Source organism: Pezoporus occidentalis, unplaced genomic scaffold (genome assembly GCF_034315485.1).
Source record: "Pezoporus occidentalis ecotype Australia unplaced genomic scaffold, CSIRO_AGI_Poc_V1 ctg63, whole genome shotgun sequence".
Lineage (NCBI taxonomy): Eukaryota > Metazoa > Chordata > Aves > Psittaciformes > Psittacidae > Pezoporus > Pezoporus occidentalis.
The window spans coordinates 6,048,353-6,072,863 of record NW_026915977.1 but is presented as its reverse complement, the minus strand read 5'-3'; the positions used below and the strand labels follow the sequence as shown (position 1 = coordinate 6,072,863).

Here is a 24,511-nt window from a genome sequence, read left to right as displayed (position 1 = left end):
ATGCCTTAATTACACCTTGTAGTTGTTTCTCATAATGTATAAGACATTTCTAATTCAGCTTGTGCAAGTTCCTGTCTGTCTCCTCAGACTACAGGACTCCATTTCAGTCCACATATCCTGCACTGGTGAACTGGTTCTTTGCTCAACCTTTTTGTTTGCTTCTTTTCTACCCTAGCTAATTCTGAACAGCTTCCAAACCCTCACCTTGCTTGCACACTTCAGTGTTCGAGGGAAGACAAAGAAACAGAGCAGTGCTGGATTCTCAAGATGCCCCTCCAGAGAGAAGCCTAAATAAACCAATGTTTTAAAATACTATATCCCATTGTTTGGGTTACAATAAGATATGAATTCAACAGCAAAAATATAGAACAGGATAACGGCTATTAGGAAATTATTATCCAGAGAGCCATCAACCAGCATTTTCCCAAATGGCATTGTAATAATTCTCTGTACATGGTGCAAAATAATACACTGAGGGTATTTAAAGAGAGGAAACTTTTCTTTACATACAGTGTAAATTGGTACATGAACAGAGGCACTGCACGAGTTTAGTCTGATTTTTTTCCTCGGCGTTCCCTGCTGAGCAGTGCCACAATTAATCAAGCTTTCTAGGTTTTAGTTAATTGCTGGACCCCAATAAATTGGTTTGTACTGGCATTGCTCCAGGTCTGATAATTTCACAGCCTTGGAAACTGCTGCATGTTCACACAAGAACCTCGCAAGCAGGGAGCTGGGATAAAAAGAATAAAAGAAACTCTTGTTCTGTGACGTTCCATTAATACTTACAAAGGCAGCCCACTAGCAACAGTGTCTTCACTGTTTGTTTTTCTCCATGTGCTTTATACTGATGTTTTTCCTGATGAAAGGAAATTCCCCCTTTTCCTTATTTTTAACTTTTTTTTTTCTGTAGATAGTTATTCTCTAAGAGCCATTTCTAATTTCACCAGTATCCTCTTGGAAATTTCCACTGTTCCCATCCTCTGATGAAAATTCATTGTGGGTTTTTGAAACAGCTTGGCTGTTTTTCCCCTCTCTCTACAATGTTGTTCATGTGAAAGGATCACCACCTCCTGGTGAAGAAAAGCTCAAGGACCAGCTTTATGAACTAGACAAGAGAGACAAGTGGTCCCACTGTCTGGCCTAACTCCGTGTTGGTAAGGGCCCCTCATGGTCAGTTGGATGCTGCAAGACAGAGGACAATGTGACTTTTCCAAAGCATCACAGTTTAGTGCAAGTCAACACATTAGGGTCTGCTTTGAGCAAATGCACAATCCTGGTATCAATGTGAAAGGCAGGTCCACAGCTATCAGTTCATTTTACAACTGGGTTCAGTTACACGAAGGTCTGGCTGGTAGCAATGGGATTTGCGAGTGCTCAGCCCTGGCAGGCTCTGGCTCCATGCTGGCACACATTTGACTTTGTTCTCCCTAGAGAAGGCTCATTTGGCAAGTTCAGTTTTACTAATGGGTTTCAAAAGCCTCTAGTACCAGCAAGTTTCTAAGCAGAAGAGCTACCTAATAGCCAAGGTGTTCAGTAACCTCGTTGTTATTATCTTTGGCTTAGTGAGGCAAGATTAGCAGCACTAATCACGGGTTTAGAGAAGTGTATTTGTATTGCAATTGGAGCCCCGTTCAGGCTGCCTTGACTCCTTCTGGCAGCCTTGGGAGACAGGACCCACTGCTTTATCTGGTGCATCTCAGCTGTACAGAAATGCCTCAGCAAGTGGATCTTTATCATGGTGTGATCAATCTGTCAGATTTGTGACTGCTTTTCTCATGTACAGCTATAAGCTCAGCAAGTGCAGATCACTGTGACTCTCTTAAACTCCTGCAGATTTCCACCAAGTGTGATTCTAATCAACAATTCCAACGGCAGGGAAAACGTCTGTTGTTTTTATGGAGCTACACCACCTTCTGCTGTTTTCAAAATGTGTGGTACTGAAAAACCAATGAAGGTAACGCTCCTGCCAGAACTCAGAACTAAGCACTTACACGGGTCGTCTGATGCTGCTTTTCACTTGCTGGAAAAAGGAACCGAGATGCTACTACCTGCTATGTGGTATTACACTCTGGTAGAAGCAGTAACTGGATGCTGTGCAAGCTTTGTGCCCACAGAATGTGGTCTGTGCAAGAGCTATAGATGAGAGATTGGACTGAAGATTTGGAGGGAAAAAAGGCCCCTTTCAGCTTCCTCAAATATGTGACACCAACTCAGGATTTAGAGCTCTATTTTCACCTACTTTATTGACACTGTGCCTCCAACACCCACTGCATTTCAATACAAGATTAAATAATGCAAAAGAAATCCATCACTACTATTAATACTGGAAAAAGACAAAAAGCCAAATCTGGCATAGCTAAATAATTGCATTTTTAGAAAACATAAGTTAGATGGATTGACACACAAAGGGGATAAATCAGAAATCAGGAGTTTCTGTCCAAGATTACAGTGCACCACTGACAGTAAGATGTACCTGGTCAAGAACTTCCCAATTGGAAAATTCAACTGTCTGGATAAGAAAGTACAAGGAAAGATAGCAGAGATGGGAAAACTTCCTGGGAATGTCACAAAGATCAGCACTGTCATAATTTCATTGTAGTTTGTGTGCATTCCTTGGATTCTTTCGAGAGTCTGAATAATAACTGCTTGCACGTATCTTGGTAATGATACTTCACTGCTCTTTCCCTCTCAGTAAACCACTCAGTACTGGTGTGTTGACATGCCATGGTGAAGCTCATGCAGCTCATAAAACCACTAAAACATCTGTATTCCTACGAACTGTCTTGCAGACTTTCTTTGACATTAGAGGTATGAAAGAGAATTATAGTATCACAATTACAGCTGCACACACACTGTAGTATCTTATAAATATCTGGAATGGATGGGATTGGATTAGATAGGATAGGATAGAAACTGCTGCAGATGAGCACTTTGAAACCAATGCAGAGTTCAGGAGGGCCTCACCTCTGAGTGCATGTACATCTATACCTGTACATGGTATTCCCAACACCTCACCTAGCAAAGCATCATTTGCTCTAGGACAGGATGAAAAAGAGTAGTTCTCTTCTGCATTTTCATGTTTGCCACTGGCAACTCTCAGGACTTTCTTCTCACCTGTGCATTTGGAAGTGAAATTTAGCAACACAGATTTGCCTTTCTTGACAAATGACAGGTTTCAGCTACTGTTCAGTCTCAGCTGAGTATGTCCACATCAAGGTAATGAGGAACTGGGCTGCAAACAGACACTTTATGTAATGTTGTTGTTGCTATTTTGCAAACTGCACTGAATCTCGGATTCCCCACATCCATCTGCCTCACTGCTCAATGAGCAAATTCATTTCTAGTACAAGAGGACTGAAACCCCACCGCGAATGAAGTCAGTGCTACAGCATGAACAGGAGGGTGGAGAATGCTCATGACCATCCTATGCCATAATCACAAAATCATGCACATCTGAAGCCCTTTTAGTTTAAGAGTACAAGTGAAGACTGCTTGATGAGCATCCAGCCCCTATTCCCAATACGATAGTTGGAGGGCTGATCCAAACCACAAAAAGTAATTTAGATTTCTTTTTTATAAAATCCTGGGAATAATTTTTAGACTCTTAAGACACATTTTCCAAGAGGATCCACGGAATTTATAGCGAGCAAAAAACAAAGGATTTCATTAGTTTAAGAATTTCCTTTCATACTTGTTTCAGGAGTGAAGATTTGACCATAGGTAATATTTTTTTCTTGAAAGCAAAGGAAAAAAGACAGGGAGGTAAATGGAAGCTGTATCATGTGTCTCACATCTCTCAGAGCTCAATGTCTGTTCCAATTAAGGAAACTCCACATGGTGCATAAACATGTCAGGATTGGCACGAACCTTTTATCCTGTTTTTTCCCTCACAAATGAAAAAAATAGCACGATACCTACGTACTGCTCAGTCACTGTGAGGCACAGCTCAAGGAGATGGACTCCTACTGTCAGTGTCACAGGTTATTTTCTACTATCTTTTGTGAGAATTACATGGCTAAATCTCTGTGCTCTTGAAAGCTTAGGAAATCCTTGAATCTCTAATGCTCCCTATGGGGAGCAGTTCTTTCCTCTCCAGACTTGAGGATGCAGAGCATATTCAAGCAGTGAGCTCTGCTTGGCAGCATGAAAGGTAACAGCTACGTATCTGATGCTTCTCTGGAGCTCTCTGTGTCCCACGTGTGTGGCAGCCCTGAAGTTCACAAGCTGCAGTAACAGCCCAGCACTGACAGGGCTTAGCAGTGTGTTTGCTAAATCACACCAGTGCTGTGGTCTAAGGGGAACAAGACAGACTCCCTTATACGGGGCTGTATTAATAGTGAGACAAAAGCAAAGCACAGTGGGCTGTGGTCCCAAGCCCTCACCTGAAAGAAAGGATCTTTCAGCCAATTCTCTACAATCTAAGTATGCCAGAGTGAGAAAAGAGCTCCCTTTCGTATATCTCTATGTTCAGCAAAGGTCTTACACCTGAATTAGACGGTCAGACACCATCATCTTCTGAAACAGTCTCACAGAACACAGTGGGAAGTGCTGGCATCTACAGCAACTTTCCCAAGGCACTCTTCAGGCCAAATAAGGAATTTATTTTCAAGGAATCTCTCTGCAAAAGAATTCAGGTCACAGAGTCTATAGAAAATATTTCACTTCTCATTACTACTCCACTGACTATGCATAAAGATCACTGTGACGATTACTGTTGGCTTTATCTACACACACTGGTCTACGTATCAGCCCAGAGAAGGAAACATGTGGTGAGTGCTGTCTAGAGGCAGTCTGACAGAGGTGGGCAGCTCTGTTGGGTAAGCTGCTCCTGAGGATGTCAACACAGTAAACCTGAGCTCTGCCAGGCCCAAAGCAGCACCAAAGTGATGTGGATGCTATAAAACCAAACTGTCAAGCTTGCCCACAAGAAGCCATGGATTCCTGCTCACAGAGATCTGCAAAATCTTTTCTAATATGAATTGCAAATTGTGTCTTTGGTTTTGAGTAACACTGAAGCAAACAGATACTCACAGTCCCCAGGATGCTTCTGAGAAAGACACATATGTATGATCACTTTGGCCACCATTATCCATAAAGACAATAAAGACAAAGCTTCTAATCACTGACATCACCAACAGAAGAAAACCCTCACAGATAGGCGACCCAGCCTTCATCCAACTGCAGTAACACAGGAATTTAGGAAATCAAACCATTTGACTGGAATTTGGACCCCTGTGCAATTCCCCTTCTCTATAAAGAAATGTCATTTTAATGACATTACTAAGGATGTTTTAATATCTCATTAACTCCTCTGAAATCTGGTGCCATGTCAATTTACCTCCAACATGTAGGGAATGGATTGATTATTGAATTGGAAGTAAAACTACCACGTACAGACTCATCAGCAGAACCTCAGCCTCCTGTAAGGACCGCAGAAGCGCAGAGCTTCACTTGTTGCTGCACTAAATCCAGGAAGCATCCCTGATGAGACAGTCTCACTGAAATTTAGAGCTATCAAGGGATGTACACAATCTACTGCATCTTGCTGGACTCTTCCAGTACCAATCTCCTTTCCTTTCACAGTATGATCCCTATTTTCATTTTACTTCATTTACCTTTGGCGTCACACCCTTTGCTTCTACATTTCCTGCTGGTGTCTGAACTCAGTTCCTGAGACGGGATTTACTACTACTCCCACAGCCTGTGGGCTCCCAGGTAGCCAAAGGCATCTCCAAGGGAAGCCCCTCCATCCTGTGCCCATGTCAGTGGGAAGACTCTAACTGGGTTTGGGTCTAGCTCTGCAGAATGCAGTAGGGGTGGCTCAGTTGCAGACCCGGGTGCAGATGTTATTCATATACAGTTTATCTCACAGGCTGAGCCTGCCCAATCTAACCCAGTACATCTAATGGAACAACAGTACTACGACCCCACAACTTAGAAGCATGTGTGTACACGCTTACATCTTCCCTCCATGAGCATGGATATACCTGTGCAGGACCAGAGCTTGCACAGCTCAGATTCTTGGCCTACAAGTGTGAATTACTGTCATATTTCTGATTCAAAGTCACCATTTGTTTTTCCATTTGCCCATCCCTAATTCACACAAAATTATCCCTAATTCACCTCCAAAACTATCAGCCTGCAGCAGTAGCCACCACATTCAGGACTCAGAGCTTTAAGTGATGATTTCTCTTTGGAACAGGGATTAAAGCAAAGCAAAGAGTGGCACAGTGACACAGAAGTAGGCATGGAGCAGTGTTTTCAGAGTGCTTAGCTCCAGAATGCAGTTCCTTTCTCTTTTCTTTTTTTAATATTAGGAGTTATAAAGTCACGTTTTACTAACATACAGCCCCCGTTCCTCTTCAAGTCACACCACAAAGTCCTTAGTAAGTTAACTGTTTTTTCCTCATGCTAGTGTAAGGTTTCACTGTACATTCTGTTTTCAGTATTTCATCCCCTAAATTACTATGGAAGAAATGAAAGTTCTGCTCAGTTTTCAGCCTTCTGAAAAGATCTACCAAGCCTGGGAGGTGTGTGACCTCCCAGCAGTGCTCCCCAAACACCCTGCTCCCAAACTAGGGGAAATAGGTTGTAATTTGTTTCTCCACAGGATGTCTTTTCATACCTCACCCTTTTTCTCAGATCATTTGTCAAGGGTTCACTGATCTCTTCTTATTAGTTACAGGGGCTACAACAAGACAGAAAAAGAATGTTTGACCAAGCATATAATGTCATGAGTCATGGGTTTAATTTAGTTCCACCAGAATCTCAATGTGACCTTGAAACCTTCTAACACAATAAATCAGACCAGAGGGTATCAGCAGAAGGTGGCTGACAAATCCCAGTGGACGCTGACTCCACTGGCCCTGCCCTGGAGGGCACCCCGTGCGTGAAAAGCCCATTAGAGAGCCATGTCGTGTAGAGTCCTCTCCCTACGCAAAGGGCCCGCGGTAACCGAGGCGGTCACCCAGCCCGCAGTTCTGTTTGCAGGCAGAACCCCGCGCGGGTCCCGCAGGTGGTTCCCGCACGGCGGCAGGGGGCAACGAGCCGAGACCCCTCCCGGGATCGCACCCCCCCCCCGCCTGCCCTGTCCCCCCAGAGGGGAGCAAACTCCACCCCGAGTCGTGTCAGTCACGCTGCTGTGCCGGGCGGCAGGAGCGGGCGCGGGAGAGGAGGGGGCCGGGGCGGGAGGCGGACCGCCGGGGCGCGGGCTCCTCCACTCCTCCTCCCACCGCCGCTCCAGTGCCGGCGGGGCTGCGGGGCAGGACCCGCCGCGGAGAGCATCCTCCGGCCGCGGGGCCTCGCTGCGCTCCCCGCTGGGACAGGAGGTGGTGGCAGGTGTCCCCTGCCAGGCAGCCCGGGACCTTGCGAAGCGTCCGCCCTGGGCTTAGCGGATTCCAGCCTCCCGCCCGCCCCATCCCGTCCATCAGGGGGTCGGGGGGCTGCCGTCGGTTCCCTCCTTGCCCGCCACTGAGCGAGCGACTGGAAAACCTGAAAGCCCGGGCGAACTGCGGGAGAAGATTATGGCAACGTGACTGGGAAGCGGAGCCGCCTGGCCGGAGCCCTCCCGTACCCCGGCGGAGCGGAGAGAACGGAGCCGCTCGGCCCTCCGAGCCGAAGCCGCGTTCGCCGGCAGCCTCCGGGGCCCGCGGCACAGCGGAGCGGCCTCCCGCCCTGCCCCAGGTTAGTGAGCTTTTCTTTCCTAGGCAGGACCCCGGGGGAGGCGCGGTCCCGCTGTCGGAGCTGCGCCCGTGGGCTGAGCGCTGCCCGCGGCTGGGATGGCGACACCGCCAGCCCTGCGGGGGTCCGGCTTATTCCTCCCGGGCGGTGGTCGGGGACGGCCTCTGGTCCTGCTTCCCCGCGGAGGCACCGCCGGCACCTGGCCGGGCCCCGCCGTCCGCTCTGCCGAGCTCCGCTGCTCGGACCGGGGCTCCACCGACGGCAGCCGTCGACCTGACCCTCCCCGCCGGCCCCGGGGTTGCGGGGCGCGCCTTGGGCTCGGCGCCCCAGGGACGGCTGTTGTGCTGGAGCAGCGGAGCCAGGCGCCTCTGGCCGCGGCTCGCTTGGACACTCGCCCGCTTAAAAGCACCCCCGACGGCGGGCGCGCAGGGATAAACCCCGGGGCGAGCGGCGGGAGCTGCGTGCCCCGCACCGGAGGGCGTAGGACAGAGCCCCCCCTGCGGGCCTGGGCTGAGCTCCCCCGGCCTCGCCGCCCCCCGGCAGCCGCGGTTGGTGTCCCCGCGCACGGCACAACCGATGCCCGCGCCGCGCCGTCTCGCTGCCTATTCCCTTCTTGCACTAACGGGGGAACGCGGCGGGGCCGGGCACTACCGCTTGCGGTCACCACGGCGGGCGCTTCGGAGGGCGAGGCGTTAAACACAGCCCCGCAAGCTGTGTTCTAGTGAGTACCTCATGTAAGAAGTGATCACTTTCATTGTTTCCACCACGCCGAAAACACACCAATAATTAACAGGTTAATCCTAACCGAGATTATTTAAATCCAGGAATATTTTTAGGATGTTGCCCTTTGGGGAAATAAAGGGAGTGTGCTAATAGTGAAAAGTATGTGTTTATATTTGGAGTAACAACAATACAGAAATTAAAGAGAATTAAGGAAGACATCAAAAGTCTCCATCCCGTTTCTGTTATTAACTCCTCCATTTCACATCACCGTGCAGCATTTCTGAGCCTAGGCAATCCAACTTTTAAAATGCTCTTCCTTTTGAATACATGACCTTTGAAGTGGAGGGATTTCTGAGCCTTTCTGTTGGAACTAACCAAGCTGGCCAACAGGTAAAGTGCTGCACAAAGGGTAATTGTACTCCATTTATAAATATGCTTTGCTGAAGCAACCCCCAGGAAGGCCAAAACACTGAAACGCTCACAGTTCTGCTGGTCCCAGGATGTGCTACTGTTGTTCTCGGGTGTCTGCATGATTCCTGGGACTGAATTACAAAGGTTTAACTTTAAAGGAGTATTTAAAAGCTTGTTTGGCTTTAAAAATGTCCTATGTGATCTGAAGACTTTGAAAGGAAAAAATGACTTAAACTTTTCTTCTGAAATTGGAATATTATTCTCAGCTTCCAAAATAAATGGAAAGTTGTATTTTGTTACTGCACAGGGAGTGGGCTTTTAAAATGGGGTTATTCTTTGGGGTGTTTTCAGATGCAGTTTGCGTTCTTTCGAGTGAGCTGACTGAGCATAGGCAGAGTAGCTGCATAGATTTGGTTAGTTAAGGAGGATGCCCATTCTGGCTGTGGTTTGGGAAGGTAGAGTAATGCAAGCCTTGAACAGGAAAGGCAATAAAACCACTCTGATAAAATCAGACCAGCCACCCTTCGCTGCAGGATTCTGGATCTCAACAGCCTCAGTAGGAAGAGTTTCTTTTTAGGTGCCGTTAACTTACTGGTGATTTCTCTAAGTTATCCACCACTTGATTTTGAATATACACGTATAAATTATCATTTCTGCTTTGGTTATCTGTGAGATGAAACATACTCACACTTCTGTTACTTAATGAACTCTGAAGAAGTCAAATGACTTCACAAAGCAGACGGTTTATTTTTCCAATAGTGAATTATTTTAATATTTTTTTTTGGAACTTTTGTAAAGCTGCTTGTGAATCCACATCAAACTTCTGCAGATCAAGCCCCAATCTTTCTGATACTATAATTATAGACAGGTGGACTCTGGGAAGAGAATTTTTTTTGCAGTGAATTCTGATAAACAGTAAAGCATCACCATTTTTCTCAGTTTAGAACCTTAGGTTGGCTGTCAGAAATAAATGAATTCTACTTTAGTTCATTATTTTATGCCTTTTCCTCATTATAAATAATCCAACTTTTAAAGGCAGAAAAAGACAAGCGGAACTGCATACAGCAAGTATGATACCACCTCTGCACCACACAGAGAAGAACACATTGAGCTTTGACCATATGCCAGGTTTTGACATCAAAGATCTACAGGAATGAAGATTACACGTCATTCCCCCATTCTACTTTCAGATATCAAGGTCACAGAAGGGAAAACCAATTATAAACAATCCCAGAACAATAGTGGTTGGGAAGGGGTAAACAGAGGAGGTGGATAGTGGTGGAAGCCTGTGAGATGTGGCAGGAGAGCTCTGGTTGCTGAGAGCATGGCCAACATGTTGCCCTAAGCAGGGAGTGCCACAGTGAGGGGCCAGCGCACCAGAAATGGCCAAGGTTCATGTTATGCTGAAGCCAACATGTTACAAGTTGACACCTGCATTCCCTCAGTTACATCCAAAAGAGCTGCTTCACAAGAACATCTCCCCACCTGGCTTCCTATGAAAGAGGTCTTGAAGAATTCCAAAGCCAGATTTCTCTGCTTTGGAATAAAATAAGGACTTTATTAGACGTAATACCCAATTTCAACCTTCATGGATGGGAATATAGCCTCTTTTCCAATATTGAAATTATCTGAAGCCAAAGCTGCTTCCATGAAATGAAGATCTGTGGTACAGTTTAGGATTTGTGTGTACTGGATGAAATTATGTCAGGGAATTCAAGTATCTTAGAGGATTTTGGTTTCATTAATTTAATCTTTTCTTCCCAACAGCTCAACGTTCTCTGCTTTGGAGGTTCTTTCTTTTCCTTTTGTCGATAAAGATGAGAAAAAAGTGGATATTGAAGGATTTTCATTTTATCTTTTGTGGTGTGCTCTGTCTCCTTTTCATAGATGGAAGTAAACTAGAACAAGTAAAACGTAAGTAAACTTCAAACAAAGCTGTCACCTTCATCCACATTTGTCATTTTCCTTCTATTTGACAGAAAAGGTCTTCAAACTGGGGTACTATGTTCAAAACCTTCTAACATTCTTCTTCCTAATCCTGCATTTAGTAGAGTCAGGTCACCCCCACGTTTGAGGCACTTCTTCCTGAAGTTGTACAGGTTTCATTGCATCATAAAGAACATAACACATCAATTAGAGAATCTGTTTTATTTCAAATATCCTGAATCCAGAGAGTGCTTAATTCCACTTTGGTGATCTCTGTAAACATCTGACAGATTATCTGGATTCTGTCCCATGTGTAAGACTATTGTGCTGAAGGTTTCAGCTAGCGTAAAGCTCGTCCAAGACTGTTATAGTGTGTTCCAAAAACAACCTCATATGAACTGGATTAGATACATCCTTTGAGAAAATTAAGAGTCTAAGCACTGTCAAAAACTTGACGAGGATAATTGAAAAGAATACAAACAAAACAAAGGGAGTATTTCTACAAAGCCTGTCATCCGTGGGAGATGTTAACACATTTCAGAAAGCATGACAAGGAGGAATAACTACTCAAGTAAGACTGCTGCAGCCCTGTTACTAGCTCTCTGGACTGCTCTCCTCACCTGCAGGCTGGGTTTTGGCTGCCTTCTTACCAAAGACATTGTTTGCCCTTGAAAAACAGAGTTTTCAGCCTCAGTATCAGAAGCTTCTGCTTCTAAGGAAGTAGGTGCATTAAAAAAGGAAAAGAGTTCCAAAAAGGCCACCTTTTCTGATGAACATGCTCCCAAGCAAACAATGTGCAGGTATCCCTGGTCATAGAAAGCACAGTTGAGAAACTACCAAACTCCATTCATCTGCTTTTCCAGATCCTGCCTTTCATTTGTCATGCTTTAGTGTGAAGTGAAAGCAGACCACTTCACAGTTGCTACTAATAATCCCTGCCTCTTGCTACCTTCTTTTAGCCCAGTAAATGTGAAGAATGTCCCTTGCTTGGATTATCACTTGGAAGAGAGGTATTTTGTTTGATACCCTGAAGTATCATCTATACTGAGGGTAATGAATTAAGCTGAATTTGGAGATCATTAAGATAACAGGAAGGAATTCTCTCATGAAAACACATGAGGAACATCCTTTTATTGAAGTGATTTGAGTTTTCAATGTGAGGCTGTAATGTGACAGAGAGAGATAGGGCAGTAATGTCTGATAGGTAGATGGATACCTGCAGAACTGCACCCACATGATTAGAAATGCTTAATGTACAAAAAGATCTTAAAACACTGTGAATGCTGAAGCATATGTAAGTTAGCACAAGTTGTTCCGAAACACTAGGATAAACCTCTTTTTTATTAGGTTGTTAAAATAGGGAGACACTGAACATGCAGTATAAATACAGTGCATTTACCTTCCTTTTGCAGACCGCTTGTTTGAAGTCTCTCAGCTGTACAACCTGGGATTTTCCTGAGTTGAGCCAATTGCTTTGCTTTTGCAGTAAAAAGGTTTTGTTTCCTACAAACCCATCTGAGCAATCAAGCACTTTAGTTTTGCTGGGATCTTAGCCAGTGTTTTTGCAGGTGAAAGGATAAACTCATCCTGTATGACAGCCATTGTGTCAGCTATTTCAGGAGCTGCAGTTTTGGAAAGATGGGAGACCATGGCATTTATGTTAGGAATTTAGAGACAACAGTACATGAAATCAAGGATATTTCCATTATGTGATACTCCAGGGAAAGAAAAACTAGGAACCTTGGTAAGCACGGAATGAGGACAGGCATTCACAGCTCTTTCAATTCTTTTCTGCTTTACAGACTCAGATACATACTGCGTGTTTCAAGATAAGAAGTATCGTGTTGGAGAGAGATGGCATCCTTACTTAGAACCCTATGGCCTTGTCTACTGCGTAAATTGTCTATGCTCAGAGGTAGGATTGCTGAGTTATTCATCCTACAAACACTTCTACTTGCTTAATTGACCAGAATCCTTCCTGTTGTACGTACAGGTTTGCACTAGTGGGTCACCCTGCAGGAAACAGCAGTTCCATCAATGTGGATGATTATTCTGTACCTGAATTTGGAGTTGTTTGGATGTATGGACAATGCCCACAACTTCAGAGGCATTTCTACAGTCAAAGCATCTGCTGCCCTAATGTGCTAAAGGAACAGGACTGTGTAACACTGCTTGTAGAAATCTATGAAAGAAGAATTAGATGATGAAAAATGAGAAAAAGGTTTGGGAAGCAGAGAGAACTGAATAGGACATGAAGGGACAGGTCCTTAGGTATCATCAGGTGGTGCGTGATACGAAGACACAGCAGCCATAAATCCCCTAAGTATGGCATATACAGCTGGGGGGGGCAGGAAAATGAGGTCAGAGTATGTCCTTGGAGTACTTTAAAATGACTAAATAAGGGGCTCTTAATCAGTAACACATGAGACACTCCAGATGCTGAGTTTTAATGCAGAATAAAGTTTTCTTGGCTATTTCTCCCCTGCAAGTGTAAAATATTGGGCTCTCGTGCAGCATTTGCTCCGAGGGATCTGCTACTACAGTGTAGTGCAGAGATGCACCAACAGTAGCCCCACAGGCTTGGCTGCATCTCAGATCTGTGCAGCAGAGAAAAGGCAGTAAAAGAAAAGCAATCTAGTAGGAAGAAAATTAAGTCCTTGATTTTAGCAAAAAGGAGTTTCCACTCACTTTTGCTGATGTGTAAGTGGAAAACTCCCTCAGAATCCGTGTGTGGTAAAACATATTAAATTGCTGGAAGGCTGTGTCTTGGGTGGGTATGAAATTAACTGGAAACCCTAGAGATCTGGACACAAATCATTGCTCAATGAGTTTTAGGAAGCTGTTAGTCTGGAGGGATGGGAAAGTGCACGGTATGCTCCTGTACAGCACAAGAATACCCCACACACTGTGAGGCTCCAACAAGTGGAGTGTATTTGATTTCTTTCATGGCATGAAAGACCAGAGTGACGGTTCAGGGCAACACTGTTAGTAAAGAAGGAACTGTAGTAATGACCAGTACATGCAGCTCAGAAGTGGTTCTGTACTCTACTTCCTTGTTTGTTCTGTTTTACCTTTGCTGCATTATGAGGGTGCAAAATGTAACTTGGGGTTATTTCAGCAGTGAGGATGCTCTGAGGGATCTCTGGGATGTGATTCTTGTTGCCTGCAAAGAAGACTCCAAATAACAACTGCAGCATCCAGCCACCCATTTAAGCTTTGTCCTGGCCAGAAGAAGTGCCCTCAGAACACTCACCTACAGTGAAAGTTCCAGATCATCAGGAAACTCTCAATAATTTATAATTTCAACAAATTAAGTCTAGATAAAGCATTAGAAAATGTGTCATGACATAGCACAAGCACAGACCTTAAACCTAGTATTACAGCATAAAAAACACACCCCCAGGGGTCCTTGTCACCAGTGACACCAAAATTTCTTTGCTGGCCTCAAACATCATGATCCATATGATCTCTGCACAAAACAAGTCTTATGAGCCAGGCAACAGATGGAGATCTCTGCTCCATCTCTGAACAACAGCCTGGATGTGACCGTCCATCCCCCCAACACACACATGTCTAATGTTGAAGAAAAAGGCAAGACAATTAACTGAACAGAGGCCAAATTATTCAGCTTGGGATTAAAAAAAAAGCCTTCCTGGTGTTGTGTGTATGTAGCATTGTATTTTTACAAGTTATAATTTACATACTTAAACCAGAACAAAACTAAACATAGGTCAGTGTTCTCACCCTGCTCCCCCTTTCTTTTACAACCCCTCCTCCCCACCAGTGCACAGTGGAAACTGTTGGCTGTTACTGTCAGGTATATTGGAACACTCACAATTTGTCACATCATTATTTCACTCTCTGAAATACAGCAGCAGCTTGTTGCTTGTCTTCATAGTCAGATCTGCAGACTTCAAGGGTCAAAGTGAATGCTCTCTACAGTTAGTACTGACACCACAGGCTGAGAAGAAGAACTCATTGTTACTCGGAGTATCTGCTGCAGAAATGCTCATCATGGCCCTGACTCATAGAGGCCTACGAGAGCTCAAGTCCTGCTCTAGGTGCTTAAGCCCTACTTAATAGGGTTTGATCTCCCAAGTATCACTGTGAGTCTAAGACCAGTCTTAGGAAGCACAAGATCCATTGGAATAGTTGTGTCCTGCTGCAACCAGCGGAGCACTGCAGGCAGCACTGAGGAGTGAATCAGTCCTGAAGAACTATCACAGCTGATCATGCACAGGCAGTAAATGTTCACCTCATGAGATTTCACAGGACTAGTCAGGAAGAAAAGAGTGAGGCCATGGAGCAGGACAAGTAAGCAACACGGAGCCAGGCCAGCAGTTCCAGCCTGTCTTCCACAGCAGTGCTTTACAGGCTCTTAGGTGATGGTACACTGCGCAAGGGGCTGTGCACACCAGTGACAGTCTCTATGCCACACAGAATCTACAGCCTAAAATTGTTCCTCCTCTGTAAAATCAGTATATTTAATTTCAATCAGCATTGGAAACAGATGGTGATATCATTTTTGGTGTCTCTTTCCAAAGCAGATGCACAAATGTAGTTTGTGGGTAGTAATGATCTATGATTACAGCCTGTGGTCTGCAGAGACTTCGGAGTCAATGGATTATTTTGAAAGAGAAGAAAGAGAGGAAAGCCCATACATACACCATCTAAGGAAGTCTGCACCACTGCTGGAAACATTTCAGTGCTCCAGAAGGCATAGGAAAATGAAGTGGGTTTATTCCTGACACCACCTAAAACTGCAGTCATAGCATAGTATCAGTGTTCATGCTGAAAGATCCTTCTTGCTATAAACATGAGCAACTCAGAGCTAAATTAAAAGGATGAATTATAGATGGGAAATGGGAATTTGAAATGGATAGTCTTTGCTTGTTACAGACACTGGAGAAAGAAAATTCCCTGTGTTTTAATTATAGATCAAACTTTGATGTGGCCAAACAGAATATGATGTTAATGACATGAATAATGAACACTATTCCCAAGACTTGCTCGTGTTTCTTAGAAAAATGGCTACTTCCCAACTGGTGTTTTTTGTCTGCTGGGGAACCCATAAAATGAAAACAAAAGACACTCCACAGTTTTCAGGAACAATTACAGATGCTATTGTCTCTTGTGGTCTTGAACTAACCCTCAGCAGGGGATAACTCAGAGACCGACCATTCATTATCTGGGTCTCAGTTTTGAAAATGCAATTCCTAAGCACAATCTGCTCAAAAGAAAAACAGAAATGATGATTGTTGCAATCCAGTTTTAGGCACTTCCTCTGATTTTAAGGTTTGTATGGATTTCTGCTGCATTCTGACTTCCAGCATGAATTTGGAGGCAGTGAAACCTGGTGTGAGTGAAATCAGAATGTTGTAGAAATGCATTTAAATAAAGAATATTTGGATGTGGAATAGAGAACACAGAAATTTATAAGGTAGGTTGTTTCATAAAAGTATTGTATTGTGTTCACCTGCAGAATGGAAATGTACTGTGCAGCAGAATAAGATGCCCAAGTCTACACTGTCCTTCCCCTGTGCACGTACCACAGCTGTGCTGCCCACGATGCCCAGGTAATTCCTATTAATGCCATATAGTCCTTGATGAAATAGTTGTTTAAGATGCTGAGAAACAGCAACTTTAAATGTCTATGTTGGAAAATGTCTGTGAATCCTTCTGTGTCCATTTAGGTCAGGAGAGGCTTGTCCTACAGGTGGTTTAGGAAATCAGCAAGTATAGATTTGGGAAGGGATCAGGCAAGCTCGCATGTCCAGTGCCCTACAATCTGAGCAGAAGGCAGCAGAAGTTTCATTGGTGGGGTCTATGGACTATCCTCTCCCAACTCCCTCCCTTATCTCTAAACTTCATCGCAACAAAACCCCATCCCACAAATTTCTTAGGTTTCTGCTTTTGGTGCTTTCCCTAAGAGCAGACTGAAATACATGGTTATTTGCATTGCTTCTCTGTTAACAAGCAGTTTAAAATTGCTGTGGCAAACGTGCATTTGTATAGTATCACTATACAACTAGTTTGGTAACATTTGCCTTTTACATCTCAAATCCAGGCATAGCTTCATAATTAGTAGAGACTGTTGTAAATCATAGAAGCAGTGCTGTAGGAGTTTATGACTATATAAATCCAATGGGATACTGTATAGTAAATTTCTCCAGACTGTACATTTATTATATGCTCATTATTAAGGACCACTGTATGAAAGAGACTAAGCAGGATCTTTCACGAGGCTGTTACAGCATTCCCGACATGGCCTAATGGCTGGTAGATTTGAATGGAGCTTTCCCCTAAATGTCTGTCTTAGTGGCACCCCCTCATTTCCACTTATAAAAGAGTATTCATGCAGCATCATAGAAAGGGTTTATTTGACTTTCTCCAGAGAGTTTCATTGTCTGAGGAAAACAGACAGCTGTTCCCTGACCAAAACCTATGAGCAGTACCCAGTGGTGAGTGCACAAGCAGTTTGCTGTTCAGCTGGGATTGGAGTGTGTTCATTGCACTTACTGGAGAATAAATGACACCAACCCACCAGCTGGATTCATCTGTCCTGACAGTCATGTACATCTGTACATAAGATGGCCATATCAGTATCCAGGTATCCAGAATCTTTTTCTGATCAGTGATGAGGAAAAACCATTTCAAGTGCATAACTCATCTAATGTCATGATGCCACTCTTAGTATAGAATCCTAGAAAGGGTTGGGTTGGAAGGGATCTTAAAACCCCAACTAGTTCCAACCCCCTGCCATGGGCAGTGACACCTTCCACTAGACTAGGTTGCTCAGACACATTCTGCTTGTGTCCTGGAATGAGATTCATCCCATTCAACTTCAGATCTAACATTCTGGCATCTAGTTGATGGTACAGTTTTATCTATGATGGTCTAATTCATAGGCAAGAAGGTTTTTAAGGTAGTATGCTTTACTTGACTAACTAGTAGCATTAGATTAAGTGGTAGGATGCTGGGAACATAAACCCCTCTTCTGCCTTCAGATCAAAAGAAGGACTAGTGTGCCAATGTGCACCAAATCTGGTCTGGTTTTCCATCTAATCTAAGCTTCAGTTGAGAAGGGAATCACAGCTGTTGGCAACGTGCTGTCCCAGAGGGTGATTCATCCTGTTACCCAGAATGAGAAGTTTCCCCTGGAGATGCCCATCTCTCTCCACTGATTACTGAGGGAGCACAAGCAAATAGCTCACACTAGAGTCTCACTTTTTTGACATCTTAAGTTAAATCACAGCAGTCCCACTCAGTATGTGACTGGCATCTGGGGTCAGGAACTTCTTTCTGTTTTAAATACCTCTGTACAGTATTTAGTACAGAAACAAATGCTTCAGAGTGACTGGGTCTGCTTCAAGTGCTCTTTGGCACTGCACTGTTTGGCTGTTTTCTGTTTATGGGACTGCAAATGTTGTGACACCTATCAAGATTTTAAAACATTCTCCAATGACCTAGTAAGGAAGAATAAACTGTAAACTCTCAAATCCTTATCAAGTGGAGTTCTTGCTGTTCACAGTCTTCAGGTAGAATTTTGTACTGTGTGTTTAAACTGATAAATGCAGAAAATTACCAGAATGAGCCTTTCCTGAATTGTGATCCATTATCTTCTCCTACATGCTCCTAGAATACATCTATAGTCTATCTGCTACGTATTAAATGAATTTAATATGTAAGTTAAATTGCTGGCTGGGCAACACCTCATTAGAAATGAAAGTCCTACTAAGGTCTATTTTTTCCCTAATTGAATCCATAATTCAGATAGAGTTGCACTGATGTCAGGCAAAAGAGGCCAGGAATCTCCTGTGATTTCAGGGGTTATTTGCATTCTGCTTGCTGCAGTGATTATGCATATCGTATCTGGTGTCCTATCTTCAGTAGTAATGTTCATGCCTGATTTGAAAAGGAATCTCAAGCATTCTTGCACATCTTATGCTAGCTTTCCATTCCTATGTGTCTGGCATACAATGTCTTTTGTGCAGCACTCCAGGATAAGCTGGCATTTCACTTCTCTGGTTTCTCTGGTTATTCTTTAATGGAAGGTGATAGAGCTCTGGCCATTAGCCACCCATTCCAATGACTATAACTACTCATTATATTCTGTCATGTAGGTTTCTCCTCTGTTCTCAAGCTCATTTCAGAAATGAGCAGTGCTACTCAGAGTGACTTTGGGCTCTTCCTCCTGCCTTTCTGCAAGAGGGAGAGTGTAGCTTTGTAGAGTATAACTGCCCAAATAACTGCCTCCTTATTTAATGAAGCAGAGGTAATGCCAGGAGTCAGCAACTTTCATTGGAAACTGAACTTCATAACTACCTAAGTGGAGGAGCTGTTGAAGGGATCCCTTTGAGAAAAGTTGGCACCACTCTCCCCTTGGAATTCATGTCTCCTGCATCCATAGTGACACTGGACTTGCTGACACAAAGAGATGCAGTGTTTGTATCCTGTCTCCCTGGCACCAGCCACCATGAATCTTAAGTAGTTGTCAGACATATATTCTGGAGCATCTTCTACTTTTCACCAGTGCTTCAATCTACCAGCTTCTATCACAGATTCACTGCTGACCTTTTTTTGTTTTAAACATTTTTCTAGCACTGGCACAATCCAGACCTTGTGTCTTGTATAGAACGAGAAACTCCTCCCTTTTGCAACTCTGAAAAGTACTTTATTATCTGAATTAGATTCTTATCATCACACATATGTAACCAGAAGTACTAGGTTCACATTCACTGGGACTCTAGTGAGACCCAAAAGGACATCACATCCTGCTGAGCTTGAACTCCTTCCCTTCCACCTCAGGCATCATCAGGAGATAAGTGCTTTATAGAGTCAAGGAGAGAATTCAGTCATACTTAGAGCTGGATTAGCTCTGGGTTAGAGTGGACTTCAGACCTCCTGCCTCCTGTCATGAAAATAAGCTTAATGGACAAGTTCTTGAAGCATTTAGCTGCAGCTGGCTTTCCTTTAAGGTGCTACTATGGATGGAGCCCTTACAAATGGAACATTTATTGTAGATTGCATCACTGCTACATGAAATCATTACAAATCAAAGCATTCAGAGTCTAGTTAAAGAGCTAAATTATTGAGTACACTCTGGAATATGTAAATCTAAGATAGGGGAAGCTTACATCAGAAGCAAAAAGGCACAACTGCAGGAGTCAGAAAGAGTTTCCATATTGCACTTGCTGGTTTGATTTCTCAGCAGATAAGGCTGCACACTGACGCATGGAGCAGCCCATCTGGCTCCAGTATTTTTAGTTAGTTGATGCCCCAACTAAACACACTGGCTTCCAAGAGCATTCATGATTAGTAACACATTTAAGTTTAAGCTCCTTTGGTACTGTGATGTTTCTATATCAAATTCAAATCATTTTTCTGATGCACTTTTCACTGTTCTTTAGATATTTAAATAACAACAAAATGCCAAGTTGTACCTATATACAAAGCTGGACTAAATACAGAGATGGACCAGACCAGGTATTACAACAGTGGTCTGAGAACATCACCTGAACAGCTATGTCTGCATGGCAGACTGCAGCGTGACTGCAGCGTGCAAAGGTACCTGTATCTTTGAACTGGCTATTTCAGATTCTGGAAGCAGCCTAGTTAGGACAGTGCAGAACTCCCCACAATGCAAAACTTGCTTAAGAAGCAGGAAAAATGTGCCTGCAGTGAGCTCAGTGCTACCTTCTCACAATTCCTTTCAGGAACTCAGCTAGTCCAGGTAACACACTGCACTCTGTAGTGTAGATACTCTTACAGACTCAGCCTTGAAAGGTGTTGAGCATGTGTAGCTCCTGCTGGCCTGATACACATCGTATGTATAAACACAGAATACTATATATACATATATATATGTAATACAATGCATCTTGCCCTGAATTACAACCTAAATCTTCCACCTGGGTAGCTGGAATGCTCTGGTGGAATGATTTTCCACTGCAGAATGTACACACAATAAACCATTTGGTTAAGAGGTTTTGGGTTCCACCCAGCCCACACACCAGAGTTCCAGGCTCTCAGCTGCAATCTTCTCACCCTTCCATTCAGAAGAATCCGATCTAGATCACAAAATATTCGTGGGATGGAGGAAGGCATATTGTGCCCAGGTCCTCCTTTCTCTATACAGTTCTTGTTGCTACCACCCACCCTTCTCATATCACTGAGAAACTCATGGCTCAAATCTCACTGAAGTTACAGGGAGTTTTAATTGTCTTAAATAGATGGGTGTGAGGCCTGAGTAGGAAACAGAAAAACCCCATAGTATGGTAATACTAAGAGATGTTCAGCTGGTCTCTTACTGGCCAGATACTATTTTCTGTGCTGTTAGTAAAAGAACAGTTGTTACCTCTCATATAAAAAGTATCTCTGCTGACTGATGCTACACCTCTGAATTAAAGTCAGAAATAGTGTATATCCTGAATTCCAGACTGAAAACAGGCCATTGTAGCAATACTCAAGATCAAGAATTTTTATGAGTAACCTGGCAAAGGGCATATCATCCTTCTAAAAGTTGTGCCTGAACCAATACACATGGTTCAAACATCCAAATACTTCACGAGAATGTGGAGATTGATGCAGACTTCACATATGACTTGTGAAACATCAGAACTCTCCACTGTCCAAAAGATCAGATCCCTGCCCTTGCATCAAAGATCTTCCAAGGTTCTCAACTCCGACAAGCTGCAAACACAGGAACACTTTTCCTTTCAGAGTGTTAATCCCTCTATTGCCTAACTCCCCAGGCAGCAGAATTTCTTCATGAACTGTGCTGCCAAAACACCCACTTCCCATCTTATCCCATCAAAAGATTTAAGACCATTGGTCATGCAGCAGTATAAACAATCTCTGAGCTTGTGATTTCCTTTCTCTTATATAATGGTGAAAGGATTAAGGAAGAAAGCCACAGGAAGATTCTCATGAGAATGATATGCAGAAACTACTTCTTTCTTCCATGATTCTTACTCAAATTTGAACTTGACAGTAGCGAACATTATAGCTACTGAAAGTTGACACATGCTGTATTTTGAGACAACAATAAAAAAAAAGGGCATCTTACAAAGGTGCCTCCTAAAGACGTAGATGTACTCTGGGAGATGGACACAACAGAGCAATAACAACTGTCATTTTATGAAAGACCTGATAAATCATGGAGAAATCTTATAAAATCCATCACTTGTGGAGAACAACAACAGCCTCTGAGTAATTTTGATACTGAATTCTTTGTCCCTTACACACAGCTGATGGGAGTACTGTGCCATGACACATGGCACTCTGGGCAGCAGGGATTAAGGAATGGTGAAGGACAGTCACTGTGTAAATCATTGACTGAGAATGGTTGAATCGTGGCAGAAATGTTCAGATGAAAGAAAATCAAGAGCAGCATAAGCCTCAGGAGTGATGCATGGTGTATAACAAGTTCATAACCACCTCAGGAATGAGTCCTACAAGGATTTTCTTCCTGACACCAAGGAATAGACAGCTGTCACTTAACTAACAGTCCACTGATAGAAGTATGGGTATGGGCTATAGGCACATCTCACATTGTAGAAATACTGGCCATATTCTCAGCATCCTGCCCACTTTGCCACAGGTCTGACATAAGCCTCAGTTCATGGAAGAAATTCTGCATACTCAGCTCCCTTTCAGTGTTCACCCCTGCCTTCCCTTGTTCCTTTACCTCAGCATCTGCTTCACCGGAGACCTCTAAGCCATGCTGCTCACTCCCTGCAGGCCCAGCACCCTTCACTGCCCACCTCTGCACTTCTCAGACTCTCTGAGTCTCCTGCTCTGCCTGGGGAGAGGGGAAGCTGGGAGGAAGCAGGGCCGGGCTCAGTTAGTACTTGGATGGGAATCAGGGAGTCTCGGTTGGTGCGATATTGCCGTTGGTGCAGTGTTATGGTCGCGATTGGCACTTGTTGTTCTTCGACTTTCATCAACCCCACAACAGAAGGATCCTCTGAGACACCAGGCAAGGTGGACAGCTGCTCAGTTTCCTCTGTCTCCAAAGGAGCAATACCAAAAGCCCATTGGTACCCTTTTGGGTCTTTGAAGTACCCTCTCCTGAGGTAGTCTATGCCCAGGATGCATGTAGCCTCTGGACCAGTCACAGTGGGGTGCTTTTGGCACTTCCTCCCAGTCAGGCTGATTTCAGCCTCCAGTACAGTCAAGCCTTCGAGCAAATTAAATGAGATTGAAAATAACCGTCAGCCAAGCTCTCCAGCTCTCGGCAGTCCCAGTACAGGAGATGGTGTAACAACATACCCAGCAGCTGACAGTAATAACTACAGAACTACTTACTAGTATCTATAAGAGCAAGCTTCAGTTTTTTCCAGTCTGCATCTGGTTCATGTGCAGGTACCACAGAATTACAGAGCTGTGCTTTTTTATGGTTACTTCACATCTACAAACAAGGTGGGTACTCATATCTGGAACATGAAAGACCCACAAATGTTACACATCACTAGAGATTAGTAAGATGTCCTGGGTTTTGTATAGTCCCAACAATGAGTAGCTGTTAAATAGTGAAAATAAATTGTTTATTTGGAAGTAAATTTGATTTGGAAATATAATGATAGAGGGATTCTTGGGAAAAGTCTGATGTGTGCTCAGATAACTCAGTTTGGTTTATGATTTGCCTTTGTTACCAGCTTCGTAAGGAGTGTTTGCTATCACAACCAGACTCAGGTCATCACCTGCTTCCATTCTGCTTTTCTGACCATAAAAACTCTGCAGATAAAAATGCACTGAAAAAATATACATCTTCCCACATGGATGACAAACTTAGAACTTCCATTCCTTGGACTCACATGACAGGATAGGACAGGCTGCTCAGAAGTTTTCCAAGATGACTTCCAAGAGCTTCAGAGATGCTTCAGAGAAGATTCAAAGTACACCAAAGCTTTACTCAATTTGTTTTGTTGGCTGGGAGAATGATTGGTAGATTCATATAATAATTCAACCTTAGAGCAGGAATTAAAATGGAGCAACCTAGAAAGTGTTTTATGACTCCTTCGGAGTTGCTGGGCAATTTTTTATGCCACTATAAAAGAAAACACAGGAAATTAAGCTGCAGAAAAATATATTAAAATAATGTGAAGAGCTTGACTTTAGCCCAAGAAAGCTAAAAAACAACCAACAGAATGTTTAAACTGAAACTACATCTTTGCCTTGAATCTGCCTGAAAGCTCATAGTGTCTAGATAAGGTGCTACTAGTTCCTTCAAGCAATGGGTTTCATGCACTTTGGCTGTTGTGATTACCTCTGAATTACCCTGGCGTTTTTAAAGCTTAACCTGGCCCTTGAAGTTATTTTAATGTAAAGCATTTTGTGGCTTATTATTTTTGACACCTGCACCTCGGAGAGGCACATACGGATTTTGTTTAGAGCTTGTGTTTGCAGTTTTTGGATGGTGCACAACTTTTCAATCCAAATTTACTGTCAGCCTCAGCCACTGCTTTAGAAACAACATCCTTGCACTGTTTCTGTTGTTTTTTAAAGGGACCTTCACACATCATCTATGATTCTTTAAATCACAGATTCATAATAAGTTGGACTGTGATGCATGACTGAGGGAGAAGGCTGAATGTAGATGGACTGAGGGTTGATCCATAGTTTACTGTAGTCAATCAACAGATTTCTATTAGCTTGGCTAGGTTTTGGACTCAGCCTTCCATGAAAACAGATGCAGTTATTGACTGTGATATGGTCCCTTCTCTAGAAATGTTGGGGAGTATGGTCAAAATACGACACAGAAGATGAA

At 43.6% G+C, this 24,511-nt stretch overlaps 2 protein-coding genes across 4 annotated transcripts in view; one reads left to right on the top strand and one right to left on the bottom strand.

The window, feature by feature from the left end:
* Positions 1 to 24,511, bottom strand: part of PAK3 (p21 (RAC1) activated kinase 3) — a 168,332-nt gene that overhangs the window by 129,409 nt on the left and 14,412 nt on the right. The window lies entirely within an intron of this gene.
* The window catches only part of CHRDL1 (chordin like 1), a 37,389-nt gene continuing 20,029 nt past the window's right edge, over positions 7,152 to 24,511 (top strand). For 2 of the 3 annotated variants that reach the window (XM_062640187.1, XM_062640185.1), the window contains exons 1-4: positions 7,152 to 7,683; positions 10,582 to 10,728; positions 12,543 to 12,655; positions 16,223 to 16,316. In XM_062640187.1, coding sequence (XP_062496171.1) covers positions 10,632 to 10,728; positions 12,543 to 12,655; positions 16,223 to 16,316 — 304 coding nt within the window. In that variant the 5' untranslated portion in view covers positions 7,152 to 7,683; positions 10,582 to 10,631. Of the gene's footprint in view, positions 7,684 to 10,396; positions 10,729 to 12,542; positions 12,656 to 16,222; positions 16,317 to 24,511 lie in introns of those variants that run through there. The other variant, XM_062640186.1, reaches the window with a different exon arrangement.